The sequence below is a fragment of the Apteryx mantelli genome, chromosome 12 (genome assembly GCF_036417845.1).
Source record: "Apteryx mantelli isolate bAptMan1 chromosome 12, bAptMan1.hap1, whole genome shotgun sequence".
NCBI classification, from domain to species: domain Eukaryota; kingdom Metazoa; phylum Chordata; class Aves; order Apterygiformes; family Apterygidae; genus Apteryx; species Apteryx mantelli.
The window spans coordinates 4201175-4220330 of record NC_089989.1 but is presented as its reverse complement, the minus strand read 5'-3'; the positions used below and the strand labels follow the sequence as shown (position 1 = coordinate 4220330).

The window sequence follows — 19156 nt, the reverse complement described above, 5'->3', positions numbered from 1 at the left end:
TAACACCAGTCTTTTCTTAGATTCCAGATTTTTACTATTTACCTGCATTTTGGATGTTGTTTAGTCATTATTTTGTGACTGTGCTACTTTCACAGAGTTTGTACCAAGGAAACTAAAGTGCCGCTTACACAACAGGTTGCAAGTCAGGAAGCCTCTGTTCTGTCCTCTTTCATGCCACTGACGTGTTGCTCCAGAACAGCAGTGGTTTTCAGCTCGTGGTCTGCAGGCTAAGGACAAGAACAACTGGGAACAAAACTATTGCCAGTAAGCTTCAGGTTGCTGCCCAGAGCTCTCCACCTGGAAATCTGGGAAACTTTAACAGTACGCGCACACACAAAGCTGAAAGCTAACAGCCTAGCTATTTAGCCTTTCTTAATTTCAGTTTCCATACCTCTAAAGTGTTGATAAAGTATTAATAAAGATAATTGTTTTGCAGCTAGAGATTTCAAATGTGAGTGTACCCATTTCAGCAGACAACCTAATCGCATGTGAAGGGCTCTCCTAACCCTGTTAAGTATACACATTTCTTGCTAGTCTCAGTTAAAATCAGCAGGGTTAAGTTAGGCATGTGCTCAAGATTTTTGCTGAATTTCATCCCATGTAAGAACCACTATACCTGAGCTTCCAGACTACATTTTGCATTTGTTCACAAGAAACACCAGAGGATTATTATTTAATATGGTCAGAGGGAATATTTAATAATCATGAGTTCTGTCTTTAAAAAAAAAAAACTAACAGAAAATCTATTTCACACATGACAAAAAAATATGCAAAAATTAGGTAATTAATTAAATCAACCAACTTCACACATTGATAATTAAAACTAAACTCAGGCTTTCAAAGCCAAAAATTCATAGCACACACCTAGCAAGCTAGCTTTCTGGTGTAGTAACACAAAATTGTGGTAGAAGGCGCCCAATAGCTTTAGCTAGACCTGTAAATACCACAGAGTGGAAAACATAAGATACAGAGAAAAGGTTTTTTCCCCCATATTGACAGATCAAAGGAACGGGCTGCATACATCTACCCTTACAACGCCTTTCCCAAAGAGTGTGCGGGGTTTTTTTGTTTTGTTTTACTTCTGCTTCTTTAGTGGCAGATGATCTTTCCATACCCTACTAAGACAAACAGAAGATTGCTTAAAAGTCTATTCTTCAGGATGTTGGAAGTCTATCATACTCTCAGTAAACAGCATTTTTCAGCTTGAAAGCGTAGGATGAATTTTCTCATTTGTATAAAATACAACATGAAAGATTATAAATCCAAAACAACTGTCCTAAGTAAAACATTTGCACTTTATAATTTGATTGATCACAACTGTTATTGAATACTTTCTCATGCTCTAGGCTTTCATTGAGTTTTGATTTTCTTTGACATTTGACTACAATTAAGTTGTTCTTCCTAACTGTAAGAGACCAACACTCTGGCTTTTCAGATTTGACAATTCTATTCATTCACAAAAAACAAACAAACAACTCCCCCCCCCCCCCGAAACCTTCAGGCACTAAACAGGCTAAAAATATATTTCTTTAAATATTATATTTAGTAAAACAAATACCCTTAAGTTAACCATTTGGTGTTTAACAACTTGCATTTTGCATATATACATATATGCACAGGAGATTTTAATTTTAAACAGCTGAAAATTTTTCAGTCTTGTAACTGTAATAATTAAATCACTGTATATAGAAGTACACTGAAAAACAAAAGCACAGTATGTTATGTTCTTTATCTATACCCCATGATTAAACAAGGACACTTGGCTTGGGTTTCTTTTACTTTGGATCCATTCACCTGCTGGAGGTAACTAATCTTTGATGCAGTTGTACTAAATGCACACAGTCCAGTAAGTTATCTTCAAGTTACTCAACACACAAGATTAATGTAAAAGCTTTACATATATATATGCGATAAAAACTTTCAGAGAGAAATGTTATCCCTCCTCCAGCGCAGCTGGACCAAATACTTGAGGTCACTGTTTTCTTTCCAAAAACGCACACAAAGCAGACTAAACATTAACCTAAAGTATCAAATATTTAAGTATTTCAAGAACACAGCTCCTGAAAGGTTCAACCATTTAGGAGAATAAGTGGGCTTTTGAATAAATTTTTAATGTCATATTAAAGGATTTCATGCATTTTAAGAAACAGAGTAGTTAACTCAAAACTCTGCCATATCAGCAGGTTAACTGTGTTATCGGATTAATTCCTTGGTTTACTCCTGGTGGAGAAAAGACACAGACATAATGCTTTAAAACACCTTTTTCCAGATTCCCTCCCACTGTCACCAAAGCACATAACCGCTAAATTTAGCGATTTGTAAGTAAAGGTTGGCACTAGAATAAGTTACCTGTAAACTTAAAATTAGTTTACTGACAGCTAATTTGATGTTATTGTTTTTCCTTCATCAGTAAAACCAGCACCTAATAATTGGATATATTATATCCAATAACATACTACACAGACACGAAAAGCTAGGAGGAATCTAGGGGAAGAGGCTAAGACTTCTCATGCTCTTCATCCACACAGCAAAATGACTCTTTTACTAGTACATGTAAAGATCGGAATTTCCCTAAAGCTCTAAGAGCCTTCCTGTCAGAGCAAGTTAAACCCAATTTCATAACATTGACTCGTTTTCTAGACAGTGTCATTGCACAAGACCACCCACAGCTTAATTATCAGTTTGACGGATAAATTACTCTAGCAAAAGATTGATTTTAATTTTCTAACAAAAAAAAGGAAAGGAAACAAAAAGAACTAGGCCAGATTCCCTTCACATTATCTGCAAAGAACCAATGAGCTGGATAACACGTACTGAAGAACACAGTGGCACTCTAGGTGCCATATAATAGGTCTTCATTTGCTTTAGTCCCTCATTTCAAAGGTCTTTCATTCCATGCTTTTGACCAGCTGAGCCACTGATTTCCTCCCAGCAAACAGTAAAAGCAAGTATACGTCCACTGCTAGTATAACTGTTTTTCCACCTGACTATCCCACCTCTTATCAGCAGTTTCAACAACAGACAACATGTCAGAAAACTGGTGCCGAATCTGACAAACAAGGGAAAATATTTCCCTGAGGGGTCATTACACTTCTGTCTTCAGCCCGCGTGCAGCACTCCTGTGACCATACTGTGTTCATTCTTCTGATTATACTGAAAAACAAACAAACCCAACAAAATAGACTTACAGCAATTTTAAGTCAACCCAGAAAATAAGAGGTAACTGAAAACTTCTGCAGGACCTTAGCACGTTAGAATAAACAACGTCATCCCAACTAACTTCAAAAGCAAACAAAAAATTCCCTCAGTTCACATACAAAATAGCTGACATTGGCAATGCTTGCTAAAACCTTAACTTTAGTGTCCACCTTACCAAAGTTAAAAAATTCACAGAACCAACACATTTCTGAAATAATTGTTTACAGTAATAATTCTGGATTTCTAGCTGCTAAATTTCTTCACTTTTTATCAAAAATATGCTGGTTATTCTTTTCCTTTTAATATACTATTTGTGAACCTAGAAAAACAAGTATCCAAAGTATTAATTCTGTTCTATGGGAACATTCATTAGTGCAAAATGTTTGAATTGAAACTAGACTCAAAAGAGTTACCAGTGTAATAAATTGAAGACCCTATAAATTGAAACTGTACAGTAATTTTTGTTTCAAATATAATCCACAAGCTGTGCCAGAAAACTCAAACAGACCCACTCTGTTTCAGACTTCACCCTACTGGCTAAATTTCCATTCTCCTATACTTTAAAAGTTACTAGTTTTTACTCAACTTTATATGGGTAAGTCAACATTTGTCATGGCAGAAAGCCCAACATTATTATTTTTATTAGACTGCTACTAGTTAAATTGGCCTAGGATTAAAGAGTTCTAATAAATGCCCCCAAAACTTGGAGTTTAATAATAATAATAATAGAAAGGAGTATTCAAGCTCTGTTCCACAGGATGTTATCAATATTTAACCTCCAGCAGGATAACAAAACAAAACAAAACAAACAAGAAAAAGGTTAAAATAAAAAAGAACCCATGTTACACCAGAGTCTCTTACTACAGCAAACATTTCACCTAAAAATAAATTAAGCAATGCATCTTGGGCTTTTTGCACCTTCAGAAAGAGGCAAATCTAGAACTAGTTCTTCCTTGTGGAAAGAGTTATACTCTACTACAATAAGCAGAAGCCGGTCAGCTAACTACAAGATTATAAGCAAGAACCAGCCAGGATAACAAGTGAACTGGGAGAACAGTTCCATACCAGAAGCGCTGCTCGGCTGCTCGTACGGAGCTGGAGCAACCCTGGAGCCAGCGCAACATTCTCAGGGGTTACTGGTGCTAACAGAGACCGTATTTTTAATACTTGAAAGGGCAGAAAATTTGCCTTTGCTTCATGATATCTTAGAAATATTCTGATTGGGAAATTCAAGAATATTCACTCTTCTAGAACCGTGGGTCATGGTCAAGAAAAACAAAGTAGATGATTCTGAGTTCAAAGTAAAGTCATCTAGTACGACATGGAACTAAAATCATCTACAAAAATCCATTCTAAATCCTGGGAAAGACATCCCACTGCCAGCAAAGCAAGAAGAAGTTACTAAGTAACCGAAGTAAATTGATACATAAATGCAACTTGATCAATCAATGAACAACAGTAATCAATGATAAAACTTCTGAACTTTTTGTCAAAACCACAAGTTCTACCACTTGAGCTCTCAGGTGGGGGAAGGAAGAGGTCTGTTATCCCTCCTCCGCCAGGCTCCACAAAAACAGCCAGCAAATAAAGCAAAACCCCCACCAGACATTTTGCTTTAATTGTGGTATTATAAGGAGGTGGCTCCAAAATGAAAGCTGAATACAATGAAAAGCCATATAGAAAAGTGGTGCAGGATCCTCAGGTGAAGAAAATAAGCTAAAGTTTGCATCCTGCCATTGTAGTGCGTGCTTCATCAAAGACTGGCTGCTTCCCACAAAGAGGCCACCACCATCAGCCCCCACCCTGAAGAACTCGGATTTGCTTTGCCACCCGCAAGGCAGAACCACCAAAGTGTCAGTAGCAAAAGGACAAGCTGCCTCCAGCCATCTCAGCTGAAAACTCATTTGTCTGCAATATCCAGAAATCAAACACTCTACCAGCAGTTAGGAAATGAAGGCAAATTAACAGAAGGACCTACAGAGTAAGGTGAATTAACATGAGTAACAGAAACTCTGAGAAACCCAGACAACTAATGTAGAGCTGATTAAATTCCGAATTTCCTCTCATTAAAAGCTGCTTGTACAGACTACCTACAAAAGACCTCTTCCATTCTGGAACAAACTGGACATGAAGCCGGCGTGCCAGTAAACAAGTAGACATCATACGGTGAGTTACTGAATGGCAAAATAAAAGCAAGCTGCTTGTTTCAAATTGCTCTTAGGCAGAACAAACGAGCAATTGCAGGTGTGGTGGTTTGCCACGTTTCCGTGTTTAGCTCACTGCAGTTATATGGCACATGAGAATACAGTTACCTGGAACATACCAAGACTGCAACTCACTAACATTTCATTAAAAACAGAGAAAGAACAACGTATACTTTTATGAAGGTTAAAGAACATTCATGACTTGCAATTTATCACAAACTCTTTTGGCCCCTCTCCCTCTGGCTCCATGCCCGTTTCCCCTTCCCTGGAGGCCTTTGGGTCCTGTACTCCCTTGTTGGTGCCACTTGCTTGCCGAACTAAATGCAGTCCCAAGCACGAGGCATCCTCAACGTTCCACTGCACGTTAATAAGTCAGGATATTAGGAGACAACAAGGACAGGAACTGGAGCTGTTCACAGCCTCGGTCTAACATTTCTGCAGTGTAAAAGATGTAAGGAGATACTGAATAAACTCTAAGACACTGAAAAGAGGAGGGAATTCTGTGCTACTGTTCCAGGTAATAGAGCCTAAAACCAACCCCCTCACAAATTCCCGAGCATAACTCACCCCCACTCCTTAAGAAATTTGCCCACTTTGTACTTTAAAATATACAGTTGTCCCAATAACGGTCCCACATTTTCATTTAGATTGTGATACATTCAAGGCAAAACAGTGAAGTTTCAAACTAAGTCTGAGGCTTACAACAAGGCAGTCATCTGCTCCACTTCTCGCTCTGCCACTTGCTGCCCCGGTGATCTTGAACCATCTACTTCACCTCCACTTCCAGCTGTTGCCCCTTCAGGCAGAGACAGCAGCCCTCTCCTCCCACCTCGCAGGATAGCTGGGCGGAGGAAGCAGTTTATGCCTGGGCAACGACATAAGAACTAAGCTTGCTATTATGAGCTCTAAACAGAATTATTTTGCTTATTCAAAAAGTACAGTCACAAAATGATTTTTTTTTTAACAGTGTGGAGCTGCTGCGAACTCAGCTACAAAGAAAAATGATAACAGAGATTCCACAGGTGACAAAGTATATTCATGATATAGTGAAAAAAATTGCCTTCTCCCAAGGTAAACAAAAAGTCTGAAAAGACACATTTGTTTTCTGATATTGATATTCCTGCTTTTTCATGGGCCTCTCTGAGCAACTTAAGGGTACTGCTTTACTGCTGAAAGCTTCCAACACTTTTAACAACAAAACGTTTATAAAAACTCTTCATATCCCCAGGTTTAGTTGACTTAGGTGCTAACACAAAATGTATAAAAGGCTGTGCCAGGAGTGCAAAATCCTTTGTTAGAATTGCTCTTCAAGGTGTCCCTCAAACTTAACTTCAGTGAGGTATTCAGGAGACCTCAAACACTAAAGCAAGGTGGGGAGGCATTGCGTTAGATCCCGTACCCTGGAGTAGGAGAACTTTCTTACTCTGAAAATTCATGACCTTGTTCCCGTGACATTAAAGTTGTTTTATTATTTGCTGGTTTTTTGGGGAGTGGGAGTGTAAACCTCAGAGAGCATGGGGAGGAAAACATGTTTGGAACGACTAGAGATTGCACAAATAGTTGTTAATAGTTATCTGAGAAACAGATACCTCATTTTACCACAGAACCTCAGTCCTCATCTCCTTTTTACTTACACAAAATTGTACAAGTGGAAGAATTGGAGGTTTAAGAAGGAAGATCTTTTTCTAGCAGGGATATTTAGCAGCATTTGGATAGCTAAGCAAAGCTGTCTCCTCTCCTTGTTTGTGGTTATGAAAAACATGTGTTTAAATGAGAAAACTAATCCCCATCCTAAATGTCTTTTCTCTGCAAACATACAAGCCTTAAGGGATATCAGATTTATTACAAGTTAAGGAAGACATTTTTGAGGGAGCTCCACGTCAAAATCCTGAGAGTACATCTTGAACTTCTGCTTCTAACTGTACTTTCTCTGTCCTTAACCACAAGCACCATTTACTTTGATGTTGCTCAAGATACTCAAAAGTTTTCATGGTCCTATTGCGGGCATTAAGCTTCAACTTAACCATGCTGATCTTCCCATAGATAAATGATGCAATTTCAAACAAACTCAGTGTTTCACAACAACTACTTTTTCTCAAATGTACTGAAGTATACTAATTGCATTAACTTTCTTTTTTTTTTTTTTAAACATGTAGCATTTGTTACATAGAGTAACTGCAAATTAGATTAAGAAATTTAAAAGGAGGAGGAGTTCAATATTTCAAAGACTTCTGCTATACTATACTGTTGGATTTCTTATGATCAGAAAAAGGTTAAATGGAAATGGTAAAAAAATAAAATAAATAAAAATAAAGTTAAACAATATTACAGATGTTCTCTCTATATATATAAAGACAGAGGACTAGTTCAGTATTTAGATACCCTAAGTTCTACAGTGAACCCAGGACCAACCATCTTGCTTCTCCATTTTGTTTACCTTTGCTAAGTAAAAGGTTTTGTTGTTTTCACTGAGGCAAATATAATGTAACTGTTAAGATATAAAAGGAAATGCAACACAGCAAACACTGATGGTCAGTGAGGAACACCATTGACTTCTCTTGAAATTAAGATTTAATCACGTTCTGGTTTTCTATTCCTTTTTAGCCACATTCAGATTCATACCCATTTAATGGTACATGCCCATTAAAACAAAACAAAAAAACCGCATCAGTTAGTTACTGGAAGTCAGCCTTAGTAAAAACTATGTCTGATCTCATGGCATTCTTAATCAAAATTACTCTGAAAAAGTCATTATTCTGGTCAGCATATGAAGTCTGTTACCAATGGGGTTGAATCCTTGGGTGAAAGAGTAGGCAAGTAAAAGCTACTGCTAAAGGTTTTCATACGGATATTGAAATTATTGAAAAAGTAGTAATCAGTGCGGTCTGGCAGTCTACAACAGATGAATATGTGTCTATTGATCAACAGTTTTGTGAAAGACCAAGAGCCAGATTTACAGAAGATTTTATGTTCCCAATCAGGAAATAAATGGGTATTCAAGCAGTTAGTAATAGATTTTTCTTTAGCCTTATAGGGTTCCCGCAACTCCTACTACTTTAGACAGAACCAAGCAGAGATTGAATCACCAGCCACAGCCATTTAATACAATTCTTTCACACAACAGGATCGAATGAGATTCTCAGAGCACAAATATGAGGTTGTAGTGCAGGCTCAGTTCAGGCTGCCTGCGCTAATGCCTTGCCCACGCCACAGACCTCTTGGGGTTGTGCCTGTACACAGAGCCTTTCTCAAACGAACACATGCAAGAAAAGAAGCTATTAGTATCTTTTGTTGTTGTAGCCATGTATTTTCACCTCTTGCTTAGTACTAATTATACTTGTTGGGTTATAATTAGTATATGAAACAATCCAAATCCTTAGTACTCAGTTAACCAGTATCAGAAGAAAATAGTTGCAGAATTCAGCACTGGAAAGAGTCTCTTCTGGCAGATGCGTAAAACAAAAGGCTTCCTTCTGTCTTGAGCTTTCCAGCTCGAGCAACGAGTCTTCCAAAGGAAGGCAACAAAAGCTTATCTTCAACCCTTCTGTAAGGAGGAACAGTCTTCTTCCCACTAACTCTGAAGGAATAATTTTTTGTGCACCGTTGCATTGACGAGTTTGGTCTTTTAACATTTTTCAGTTTCAGGCAGACATGGGCAAAAGTGTGTCATTCAATATTATAGGTACTGCTAAATGTCTCATGCTTCTAACTATATTTTAATACAGTCAAGGGCAGATTAAATGTTCTTTCAGAGCAAACACATGAAAAAATAGTTCAATCCTGATTCTAGTTACACCATTTGTTCAGATTTGATTTTTTTTTTAAGATATGTAAAGCAGTTGTGAAAATCTTCCCTTTATATCAGTTGTCATGTCTGTATTTGGTCAGCACAGGTTTTTCATTTGTTTTCTCAGGGTGCCCAAAATTACCAACATAGCATTCTCTTAAAACATAGTTATACCAGATTACACCTACCAGAGGTCTACTTTGTTTCTGAAGGCTTTCGAATTTTATCCAGTAGAGGACTGACACTAGCATCTATAAAGGCATGTCAATGAAGACTGTGGAATGATGCAAGATTTACAGAAGTATTTGGATATATTACTTCACTCTGGAAATCATGGCCTGCACTGTAAAGCTTGTACAAGTTTCTAAATCTCCATCTCAATTCACTTCCTGACTGTTATATAACTTGTTTTTATATAAATCAGCAGGCTCAAACCTTGTTATAATGACTTTTATTTCTTTAAGAATAAAAGGAAATCAGATAAGATTGTTCATACTGAACAACTAAGTTTTCCAGGCAACAAATGCCCTATGATTAGAAAACTGCCTGTGTGTCTCATCCACAGAACATCAGCCGTATCACCGTTGCGCCATTCTTCTGTCCCAGCAGACTCTGTTCCTATGGGAAAGTGTCAGACCTTAACGAATTACCAGTACGGCTGCATCGGAGGGCTTCATAACAAGCCTACTGGCGGACCAACATCTGCTTTTGCATCAACTCATTCTCAAGCACAGTATCAGATTCCACATCTTATGAAGAACATATAGATTGATTTTTTTTCTTTAAGTTCACAGATACTAATTAGGTTATTTTCATATTGACAACATGACAGGCAGAATCTCTCTAACTGCATCTCTCTAGCTACGTTTAGCTAAAACTGAGGAAGCTCTGCTGTACCCTCCCTTTGGCTCCGTGCCTCAGTTCCTTGTGACCACACAATCAGTTTGCAAATTTTATACAGGAAACTGGTTCAATGTTGCCCTTGAACACCATGATCACCATATAATGATCCTATATGACCATTTAAAAAACACTGTGTATTGGGCACCCAGTGGTATTGTGTATCCCAACAAACCCTGCCCAGATCCATGAAACTTGTTAAATTTTATCTCATTAACAATAAGACATTGCTAAGTTCACTGTTTTGTTGAGCAGAAGAACAGCTAACACTCAACTTTTGCCAAACTGCTGTACTTGTTTGTTAGGATGAGGGTTTTTGTTTTAAGAGCATTTATTCTTGTTTTTGATCCCTTCTGCAGCTCTTCCACCAGGGATTGGCAGGATTTGTATTCGGCAGCTATCACTGGTTATATGATACAAAGGAATACACCTCAGCACAAAGGCCAATACCAGAACAGCCCCAACCAGTGAGGCTCACAGCATCTTCCCCAGTGTTACTTTTCTGATATTAAATAGTATGAAATGACTTAAAAGAAGATACATTAAAAAGCACTGAAAACAAAACCTTCTTCCCAATCTCCATTTAACTGTTTGCCTTACACATTGAAATACAGGGGCTGACAGGCTTTGTGGGAGTCACACCTCTGGACCGTTAGTCCTCGGCTTGCGATGGTGCTTGCTCTTTATCACGCTCTGCCCACTCACTGGTTGTTGCTTTACTGCTTGTTTCTTTCCCAGGAGGCGAGCAGGGAGCTTGCTTTAACCAGGGCGACAGCAAATGGTGCATCAGCAGAAAAACGTGCTTCTTTTTACACTTCAAAGCAAGCTGATTTCAGTTCTGCTGACTGTCTCTATTCTGATGTTAAGAAGAAGAGCTGGGAAGAGCCCAACATCTCTCTACTGTTTGCACCTAGAACTGTACTGCAGGACTTTATGTGGGGTATTCAATGATGTATGTAAAGGCCTTTATATATAATTTCTGTATTAACTCACTTCTCAGGTGTTGCAGTATTTTGTTGCCCTTAAACTGAATTTAGGAATAACTGTGATAATTGTACTTTGACCACTGGTAACACCAGTCTTTTCTTAGATTCCAGATTTTTACTATTTACCTGCATTTTGGATGTTGTTTAGTCATTATTTTGTGACTGTGCTACTTTCACAGAGTTTGTACCAAGGAAACTAAAGTGCCGCTTACACAACAGGTTGCAAGTCAGGAAGCCTCTGTTCTGTCCTCTTTCATGCCACTGACGTGTTGCTCCAGAACAGCAGTGGTTTTCAGCTCGTGGTCTGCAGGCTAAGGACAAGAACAACTGGGAACAAAACTATTGCCAGTAAGCTTCAGGTTGCTGCCCAGAGCTCTCCACCTGGAAATCTGGGAAACTTTAACAGTACGCGCACACACAAAGCTGAAAGCTAACAGCCTAGCTATTTAGCCTTTCTTAATTTCAGTTTCCATACCTCTAAAGTGTTGATAAAGTATTAATAAAGATAATTGTTTTGCAGCTAGAGATTTCAAATGTGAGTGTACCCATTTCAGCAGACAACCTAATCGCATGTGAAGGGCTCTCCTAACCCTGTTAAGTATACACATTTCTTGCTAGTCTCAGTTAAAATCAGCAGGGTTAAGTTAGGCATGTGCTCAAGATTTTTGCTGAATTTCATCCCATGTAAGAACCACTATACCTGAGCTTCCAGACTACATTTTGCATTTGTTCACAAGAAACACCAGAGGATTATTATTTAATATGGTCAGAGGGAATATTTAATAATCATGAGTTCTGTCTTTAAAAAAAAAAAACTAACAGAAAATCTATTTCACACATGACAAAAAAATATGCAAAAATTAGGTAATTAATTAAATCAACCAACTTCACACATTGATAATTAAAACTAAACTCAGGCTTTCAAAGCCAAAAATTCATAGCACACACCTAGCAAGCTAGCTTTCTGGTGTAGTAACACAAAATTGTGGTAGAAGGCGCCCAATAGCTTTAGCTAGACCTGTAAATACCACAGAGTGGAAAACATAAGATACAGAGAAAAGGTTTTTTCCCCCATATTGACAGATCAAAGGAACGGGCTGCATACATCTACCCTTACAACGCCTTTCCCAAAGAGTGTGCGGGGTTTTTTTGTTTTGTTTTACTTCTGCTTCTTTAGTGGCAGATGATCTTTCCATACCCTACTAAGACAAACAGAAGATTGCTTAAAAGTCTATTCTTCAGGATGTTGGAAGTCTATCATACTCTCAGTAAACAGCATTTTTCAGCTTGAAAGCGTAGGATGAATTTTCTCATTTGTATAAAATACAACATGAAAGATTATAAATCCAAAACAACTGTCCTAAGTAAAACATTTGCACTTTATAATTTGATTGATCACAACTGTTATTGAATACTTTCTCATGCTCTAGGCTTTCATTGAGTTTTGATTTTCTTTGACATTTGACTACAATTAAGTTGTTCTTCCTAACTGTAAGAGACCAACACTCTGGCTTTTCAGATTTGACAATTCTATTCATTCACAAAAAACAAACAAACAACTCCCCCCCCCCCCCGAAACCTTCAGGCACTAAACAGGCTAAAAATATATTTCTTTAAATATTATATTTAGTAAAACAAATACCCTTAAGTTAACCATTTGGTGTTTAACAACTTGCATTTTGCATATATACATATATGCACAGGAGATTTTAATTTTAAACAGCTGAAAATTTTTCAGTCTTGTAACTGTAATAATTAAATCACTGTATATAGAAGTACACTGAAAAACAAAAGCACAGTATGTTATGTTCTTTATCTATACCCCATGATTAAACAAGGACACTTGGCTTGGGTTTCTTTTACTTTGGATCCATTCACCTGCTGGAGGTAACTAATCTTTGATGCAGTTGTACTAAATGCACACAGTCCAGTAAGTTATCTTCAAGTTACTCAACACACAAGATTAATGTAAAAGCTTTACATATATATATGCGATAAAAACTTTCAGAGAGAAATGTTATCCCTCCTCCAGCGCAGCTGGACCAAATACTTGAGGTCACTGTTTTCTTTCCAAAAACGCACACAAAGCAGACTAAACATTAACCTAAAGTATCAAATATTTAAGTATTTCAAGAACACAGCTCCTGAAAGGTTCAACCATTTAGGAGAATAAGTGGGCTTTTGAATAAATTTTTAATGTCATATTAAAGGATTTCATGCATTTTAAGAAACAGAGTAGTTAACTCAAAACTCTGCCATATCAGCAGGTTAACTGTGTTATCGGATTAATTCCTTGGTTTACTCCTGGTGGAGAAAAGACACAGACATAATGCTTTAAAACACCTTTTTCCAGATTCCCTCCCACTGTCACCAAAGCACATAACCGCTAAATTTAGCGATTTGTAAGTAAAGGTTGGCACTAGAATAAGTTACCTGTAAACTTAAAATTACATACCTAAAAAGGACCTTTCTCAATTAGCCACTGAAAAAAGAAGTATTAGTTCCTTAAAGTGACAGCTGACAAAATCTACACTCTGTATTCCTTGCTTTATTCCAAACAAAAATCCAACGTCTAAAGACGGCAGTGAAAGATGCCTAAAACAAACCAGGTATCTCTGCTTAGGAACCTATTTTTAAAGCCCGTTGATTCCCCCGAACCGACGCAGACCAGCCCCGCAGAACACTGCGGCTGCCGCCGCCCCGCGAGCGCGTTAAGTACCTCGGTCTCCTTCGGCGGGCTGGCCGCCGCCCGCGCCCCGCCGCCGCAGCTCGCCCTCTTGGCCGCCAGGTAGAAGGGGTAATCCTTGGCCACCATGGCGGCTGCGGGGGCAGCGTGCGATGTCACAGCGGGTTCCGTCCGAGCGCAGAGCAGGCAGGCGAAGCGGGGGCTCTCCAAGGCGAGGGTCCCCCGCGGGGCTCCCGCGCTCGCATAAGGGCGCAAAGCGACGAGCTGCGGGCGCCAGGCGAGCGCGACGTGACGCCGCCGCTGCCGCCACCACCGGAATCCTGCCAGCGGCAGCGGGCGGGGCGGGGAAGCGGCTGAGCGCGCAGCCGAGGCGGGGAAAGGAGCAAGTTACTGTAAACTCGCCCCGCAACCCCCAGAAAACACACGCGCTGTTTCTAGCGGAAGAGACGTCTTCGTTTTCTCTCCCCTCTGTAGCTTTACTCCCTTATTGATCGCACAGCATTATCATCATATATTACAAATATATAATTGAATCTAGCAGTGCTGTCTGCTCCTCACAGGGCAACTGCAATTCAATTACTATCTCTTGTTGGGCTTTCCAGGCAGCTAAATATCTGACGGATACACGGCAAGCAAGAGGAACACGGTCCCGAGTGGCACAGTAATCGTGTCCCCAGTGAAGGCTGCTTTCCTAGCGCTGGCCGGCGCATTGGCCGCCGGTCTGCACCGCTGCTGCCCGTCAGCGAGGAATGCTGCACCATGCCATGCGGCCCCGGCAGCCGGCAGTTTCTTCCTTCCCCCCCCCACCCCGCCCCCTTTTTTGTTCACCCACATTGTGGCTTTTTCCTGCCTGGCAGCAGCCCTTTGCTCCTTGTGTTTTTGCAGTTACGCTCCGTTTCAGTTGGTCAGGCAAAGAGCTCCCTTGCCTGCACCCTTCCTTGCAACAAGCTGCGAAAGGGCAAAAATCCCCTTGCCTGCCACACTGCATAGCGCCTTTCGGGTCTGCACAGCCGGGCCCGCTCGGCTCGACGTTTACCTTAGGGCAAAGGCAGGGAAAACGTCCTGAAAAGAGGGAGGAAGCGTTAGGGGCCTCGTCTGCAATGTGGGATCTGTGGGACAAAAAGGGTGTATGGGAGACAAGGAAACGGAAACTGGGGCTAGGAAGCTGGATGGGGGGAGGAGGAAAGGAGAACGTTTCTAAACATCTGCAGCCAAAGAGAAGCAGCACAACTAAGGATAACTTTTACACAGTTTGATAAAGTTAACGTTGTTTTTAAAGGCAGATTGTATAATGGATGTTCCTTTACAAGCACTTATTTTCCTAAAGGTTGTTAATCAGGCAGTAGTGCCTTCAGAATAAGTTTATTCACCTTGCAGACTCGGTTCCCATTTGGAGGCTTTCCTGTGATATCCCACATATGTAATGTCTCATACTCTCATTCTTCTAATCCTTTTAGGAGCAACTGCAATAGAGCCAGAGCTGGTATCCTGCTGCCTGTTAAACTGGTATCTCCATGTTTTGGAGTAGTCTACTCTTAAAAAAAAAACAAAACAAAAAAAACCACCAATTCCTGCAAAAAAATCTAGAATAAAATTATCAGTACTTTGGGATGTTCAGTTTTTCTAAAAGCAGAAGTGAAACCAACACTCTGAACGCTACGGGCAGGAGTTCTCCCCCATCGCCAAAAGGATATAGTAGGATCGGACAAGGTTTACAGAAGAGCAAAAGTACTGACAAGAGACACGGAAGAGCTTTCACGTGACAAGTGCTTAATCAGGCAGGACACTTCAGACAGGAAAAGAGACAACCGAGAGCAGATATGATAGAGGCCTACAAACCACGAATGACACAGAGAAAGCAAACAGGGAATGATTGTTCATTGCCTTCAACTACAGGGAAAATGAAGTATTAGATTAAACCAGTTGGTGGCAGATTCAGAGCCAAAAAGGTGGTAATTCTTCATATTACATGCAATATTCACATTACATATACGGAGGAGAGGGAGGCAGAGAGGCACAAGATGCTGTATATCTTAAGATTTACAGAGGCTCAAAAAGCAACTGGATAAATTCATGGATGAAAAACATATCAAGGGCCATTAGAGACAAAAATACCATCTCTGTCTCAAAGTTTCTCAGCCACAAATTCTTGGATGCTGGGACAGTATTCTGGGGAAACCTGACAGGCTATTTCTGTCTTGCACTCTTCCCTAAGCATGTACTGTTGACCACCACTGGAGATGTGCTATTAAGCAAGACAGATGCTTGATGTGGTCCCCTTCCTCTCCATATTTCATAAAATATGAAAAAAAAAAGTGGTACTTCATTTGAAGACTACCTGTCTTTCATGAACATTTCAGGAACTACAAGTTATGATTTCATTCATATGAGCTTGCATTCATTTTTTCAAATACTTTTTTTTTTTAAACGTCCTTCAGCAACTCGTTCAGAGGGTATCTACCTCTTCTGAGCACAGTCTGATGGCACTGGACACTTTCTGCTTACAATTCAAGCATGTCAAAACACTAATACACACAAGACATTTAAAATGGTCAAGAAACCCCTGAAAACACTGCAGCTGCTGTTACCAGGTGTGCCCAAGAAGCCTTGATTTCAAATGCCATCTGTGCATGTTTGCTTATGAGCATGTGTGCTGACACTATTTTAAAAATCAGCTTCACTCAAATCAAGGAGACGAAATGCCCTCAGGGCTGGCGCTCCAGGCACAGCATTCCCATCCAGTAACGTGCTTCAGAGCACAAGCAGCCCTTCACACGGGCAGGCGTGAACTGGTTCAGAGACCAAAATAATCAACTTTGGTTTCTACTTGTGAAAAAGGTGCCAAGAGAGGGATTCTGTCTTGTCTCCATTAATCCAACCAGCGGACTTTGGCTTAACAAAGCGTTCTTGAAAGCCAAGGAAAAAAATCTATTTTAAGAGGAACATAATTCTTTAACTGCTAAGAATAGGCAGGCCCTTCATATCAATAAGTTTCAGAGCAACTTGCACCTAGAAGACAGACCATAATTCCTACCAACACCTAAAACAGGATTTATTAGACTCTTTGGATGTTTGTCTATTCTAGCAGAAGCATTTAAATACAGTTTCCTTAACGTTATTCAAGCAGAACTACCATTCGAAGATGTCCAGGAGAAGTTCATCAAGCTAGTGCTGCACATGCCTGCAGAATTCTGCTCCTACTGGATATCACTGTCATCTCCCTTCACACGTACTCCAGCATCTCTTCAGGGCAATCCTTAGGAAGCTTTCTTTTTAGAAATGTTTTTCTGAAGCAGTCGATTTCAACCAAACATTACTGATTTGAGTCTGCTCAAGAGCTGGAATGCAGAAATCCTGACAGTGAGGATTTAGTAGGTAGAAAGCATAAAAACTGCATGATAAAGGGAATTTAGAAGGCAGTCACACAGCTGTTCATGAAACTGCAGTTCACCAAAAAAGATAGCTTCACCACAAGTGGAAGAATATTTTACATTTATATGCACCTAAGAATCAAATAGGGACTGTACACATGTTAATGCAAGTGACAATTTGCTAAGTAATACTTGTTAGAAACAGACCACTTGATTAAAAATATTGGTCCTTAGAAATTCCAATAAAATATGATTACAGGAGAAGTGATTACCATTAAAATGTTCTCTCAAAAACCACAGCTGTCATTTTTCCAAGTAGATTCATAATCCTGCAAAGATCAGCGCAGAATAAAGAAACACTTCTCAAGGGAACATCTGACATTACACAATTGAACCCCAAATTTCTATTCTTTCTAGATTCTCCTTTTGAAGGCTGCCTTTCATATGACCCTTATTTGTGTAGCTTATGGAGTAATAAAAAAAGCAGGAAGTTAAACACTTAAGTTTCCTCACTGTTATCATGGTCTGTGTTTCGGGAATTGCAGCCAAGATGCCCTGAATGAATCCCAAGTTTTGTCACATCAAATTAGTAAGTAACAGGAGTCTCCATTATCTTCCACAGTGGAAGGGGGCTACTGCAAAATGCCACGTTTATTTTGAAGCACATTTAGCTTGAACCGAGGGATAGAGACACACGATTCTCCTGCACAGATCACCGCACTATTGTATAACCACACATCCAGTTAGTAAAGCAGCGTGCAGACTTTCAAAATGAACCATGCCTATATTGTTGAAGTTTTTCCATATGAACATAGCCGGTGGAACTATTTTCCACTGGGAGCCAAACAGACGAAACAATCTGCCAGACTTTTTTTCTTCTTTTCGCTAACTTCATGTAGCTTTTGATTACTACAGAAAGTACCGGGCAGTTCAGTGATGTCCCCTAACAGTTGCATCTGCATTGAGACCAAAGCGTTCCCTTCATGAACACAGAGTTTATCCTTAGGAAGAAGATAATAAACCCTTTTTAAAGCTGCCTCAAATTCATATAGAAAAATTGTTATGATGCTTGGCCACCCACAGCTCAAGACTAACGATGGCCTGCTGAGGAAACTGCCATGGGATTTGTGCTTCCCCACCGCCCAACGCGCCCAGCGCCGCACGCCGACTCCGGGCGCTGCCAGTCCCTGCGGAGCCGGCGCGGAGGCTGCGCTGTGCAGGGTGAAAGGAGCCCTCGAGAGCGAGGCTGGCACAAAGCTGCACCAAATTTTACATCAAAAGATGCACTATATGGAGAGGAAGTTACAGGGAACTGCTTGTATGATGTTTAAATGAGATTAAATGTAATTAAAATCGGTTTGTTTAAATTACAGCCATTGTGGGAGCAGGAATCTCTCTTTAGAGCACTCCTGCTGGCTGGAGAATTAAGTAACAAATTTTTGGGGAGGAAATCATTGCCTCTAATGCAAAGTGTTTATCAAGACATCGCAGTAGCAGTAGTGGTCTATTTGTTTGTTTTGATTAAATCTTGTTACAATAACATTTCTATCACATGAATAACTTCATGACATTTACCCCAGGGTAGACAGTACTTTGTAATCTTTCGCTGTACGCGTGTGCATGCTTGGCTATGAGCAACTAAGGGATCGCACACATGGAACTGGCCAAACGCTCTGTCCCTCCAACCCTTGCCTCCAGCTGCGCTAGGCAAGGCAAGGCTTGGGGTTAATATGGCTTATTAGACCATGCTAGATAACTGGGGGGGGGGGGGGAACAAAAACAAAAACAGAAGTGCTTTCAAGGCTCATAGGTCCTCCTTCAGGTCAGAAATGAAAGCAGAAAAAAAAAAAAAGTTGGGCCTTCTGAATTTTCTTTTCCTATTCATTTACCATTTTCCTCATTCATTTTCCTAGCTGTACTAACTTAAAACCTTATTATACATTTCATTATGTTCAATTTGTCACATGCTTTACTACCTTTACATGTTAGCATGATTCTCTGGTCCTCAGAAGTCCTCTGAATTC

The 19156-nt window shown here is 39.8% G+C and overlaps 1 protein-coding gene across 5 annotated transcripts in view; it reads right to left on the bottom strand.

Annotated features, from left to right (window-relative positions):
- The window catches only part of ARHGEF3 (Rho guanine nucleotide exchange factor 3), a 156427-nt gene that overhangs the window by 35331 nt on the left and 101940 nt on the right, over nt 1–19156 (bottom strand). The window contains exon 1 of one of the 5 annotated variants that reach the window (XM_067303754.1): nt 13795–14077. The exons of the other annotated variants lie outside the window; for them this stretch is intronic. Coding sequence (XP_067159855.1) covers nt 13795–13890 — 96 coding nt within the window. The 5' untranslated portion in view covers nt 13891–14077. Of the gene's footprint in view, nt 1–13794; nt 14078–19156 lie in introns of those variants that run through there. 5 annotated transcript variants of the gene reach the window in all.